This window comes from Zea mays, chromosome 3 (genome assembly GCF_902167145.1).
Source record: "Zea mays cultivar B73 chromosome 3, Zm-B73-REFERENCE-NAM-5.0, whole genome shotgun sequence".
Classification (NCBI taxonomy): domain Eukaryota; kingdom Viridiplantae; phylum Streptophyta; class Magnoliopsida; order Poales; family Poaceae; genus Zea; species Zea mays.
Genome location: NC_050098.1, coordinates 189,250,543 through 189,252,954, shown reverse-complemented (window position 1 = coordinate 189,252,954; position 2,412 = coordinate 189,250,543). Strand labels below are relative to the sequence as shown.

General features: G+C 44.3%; 1 protein-coding gene across 1 annotated transcript; it reads left to right on the top strand.

The window, feature by feature from the left end:
• Window positions 1-749: 749 nt before the first annotated feature.
• LOC100285303 (LOB domain protein 25) lies at window positions 750-2,170 on the top strand. Its single transcript, NM_001158196.2, has 3 exons — window positions 750-900; window positions 1,192-1,477; window positions 1,569-2,170. Exons 1-3 carry the CDS (start codon window positions 887-889, stop codon window positions 1,980-1,982), a joined length of 714 nt encoding a protein of 237 aa, NP_001151668.2. The 5' UTR covers window positions 750-886; the 3' UTR covers window positions 1,983-2,170.
• The last annotated feature ends 242 nt before the right edge of the window (window positions 2,171-2,412 follow it).

The window sequence follows — 2,412 nt, the reverse complement described above, 5'->3', positions numbered from 1 at the left end:
ATTTCAAAAACGGCATCATTGGAAACGGACTAGCGGAATGACGTAAATAAACCAAAACGAGCGAAATAAATCGATAACAAATTAGAATCAGACGTAAAAAGCAAAAACATCGATGCATAAAATATATTATATGCATATGGGTACCAACGAAAATAACTAATTATGAGCGGAATGACGTAAATGAACCAAAACGATCGAAATAAATCGATAACGAACCAGAATCAGACGTAAAAAGCAAAAACATTGTTGCATAAAGTATAAAAATAAAGTAGTATTACGATCAATTGAAATATTCCATCTACACATATGGAAGAAATATATTATTATATGCATATGGATACTAAAGAAAATAACTAATTGTGAATTAGTTTGTTGTGATGTTATATAGTCGTTTATGATGTGTTCGCTATATTTTCTAAAACGGGATATTATAGATAGATAAAAACGAGATATCCCAATTAAAAACAGGAAAAGCAAAAACAGTCGGAAAAACATTCGATAGGATACCAATAAATATGAATTTAAACGCTTTAATATATAAATCGGAACGGAACAGAACGAGATATATTCCGACTTTTTTTCAGTCCTCTCTTTCACGTGAGCAGGAACAGCAGGAGGGATCAAAGGTAGGGTAGGGAGGGTGCCAGGCCAACTAATAAAAACAACAAATCTTTTCGCCGGTCGCCATACATATTTGCTTACTGCTACCAATTTGTCGGTCTTCAGGCCCATCTCCCTCATTAATGTCTTGCCTTTTAAGCACTCTTTCGTCCCCAACTTTACACCTCTACATGTCTCATATCTCTCTGTCTGTCCAACGATCCCTCTCCTTTGTCATCTCCGTCTCCATCTCCCAAGCACCGGAGAGGAGAGCTAGCATGCCTGGATGTCCACGGAGAGGTAAGAAATCCTCATTTGTCTCCACGTGTCTTCCTTGAATTCTGTCACAGTTCAACAACAAAACTTTCTTCGAGAAGGAATCTTATCGTTGTTCTTTGTTCATTTCCTTTTGCTTGAAAACTAGTTAATCAAGAGACAGAAAATGGGCATCACATACTCTTATTTGAAATGTATTAACCTCGTTATCATTTCGTTTGCCATCAAAATTCTCGAGATTGTTCCCCCTCTTCGATCCCACATGCAGCAAACCCTAAGTAGTGACAGCTCTGCCTGTTGCACTTCCATCTGCAGGGAGAGACTCGATGAGATCGGGAAGATCAAGCGAGAGCCGGATACAGCCGCCCTCGCTGTCGCTGCCGCATCCGCCTCCACCGTGCCGGCCGACAACCACATCCCACGCCGCCTCGGCCACGGCGGTGCCCTCAACACCTTGACGCCGTGCGCCGCGTGCAAGCTCCTCCGCCGCCGCTGCGCGCAGGAATGCCCCTTCGCCCCTTACTTCTCGCCGCATGAGCCCCACAAATTCGCCGCCGTCCACAAGGTCTTCGGCGCTAGCAACGTCTCCAAGATGCTCTTGGTAAAGCCTCAACTTGAAGAAAAAATCGTGCTTTTCTAGTCTATAGTTAAAAGATTTCAGTGTAGACTTGTAAACGTGTCGATTGTCACAGGAGGTGGTGGAGGGGGAGAGGGCGGACACAGCGAGCAGCCTGGTGTACGAAGCGAACCTCCGGTTGCGGGATCCGGTGTACGGATGCATGGGCGCCATCTCCATTCTCCAGCAACAGGTGAACGCGCTGGAGGCCGAGCTGGAGGCAGTGAGGGCCGAGATCCTCAAGCACAGGTACCGGCAGGCCACCGGCAACCGTCTCATGGACGACGTGCGTGCCACGGCCAGCTTCGTCTTGGCTCCTGCGTCCGCTCCGATGCACGTTAATGACGTTGTATCAGTGGTGGAGGCAGGCCAAGAGGTCACCGCCACCGGCGGCGCGTCGGGGGTGTACATTGCGGAAGCCGAGCAGCCGTCAAGTACTAATAACTATAGCTCCCTTAACCCAAGTGAGCATCCTGCATACTTTGGTTGACAATAAGCATGGATTTATTTAACATTTTGGTGGGATCACAGTAGTAGAAAGTTTGGATGAATAAACTGTGTGCAAGTTTAATTATATATACAAGTTTTCTAGAAATAGGTTATAGATGTGGATATGTATATTGGGTGACTAAAAAGTTCATCCAATATTATGGAATATATGTACCATTATTTTCTTGTAATAGCCCATTGCGTGTTGTTGATTAGTTATTAGTTTGACCAAGTAAGCGCGTCTTTATCCTATATATAAATAGTGCAACCATCAGTAGGCCGGGGTTTGTCACTCAGAATTTTAAGCAAATTCCACAGTTGCTAACACCAAACGCGTGTGCATCTCAAACACGCTGCTTCGGTGGATTAGTTCATGCATAGGCAATGATATTCCTTAATTTGCTTTCAATTTACAATAGATTTTATGGATT

Bases quoted from the DNA above. Each gene is read 5' to 3' on its own strand.
- LOC100285303 (NM_001158196.2), top strand. The intron at 1,478-1,568 runs GTAAAGCCTCAA...CGATTGTCACAG, and splicing joins ACGTCTCCAAGATGCTCTTG to GAGGTGGTGGAGGGGGAGAG.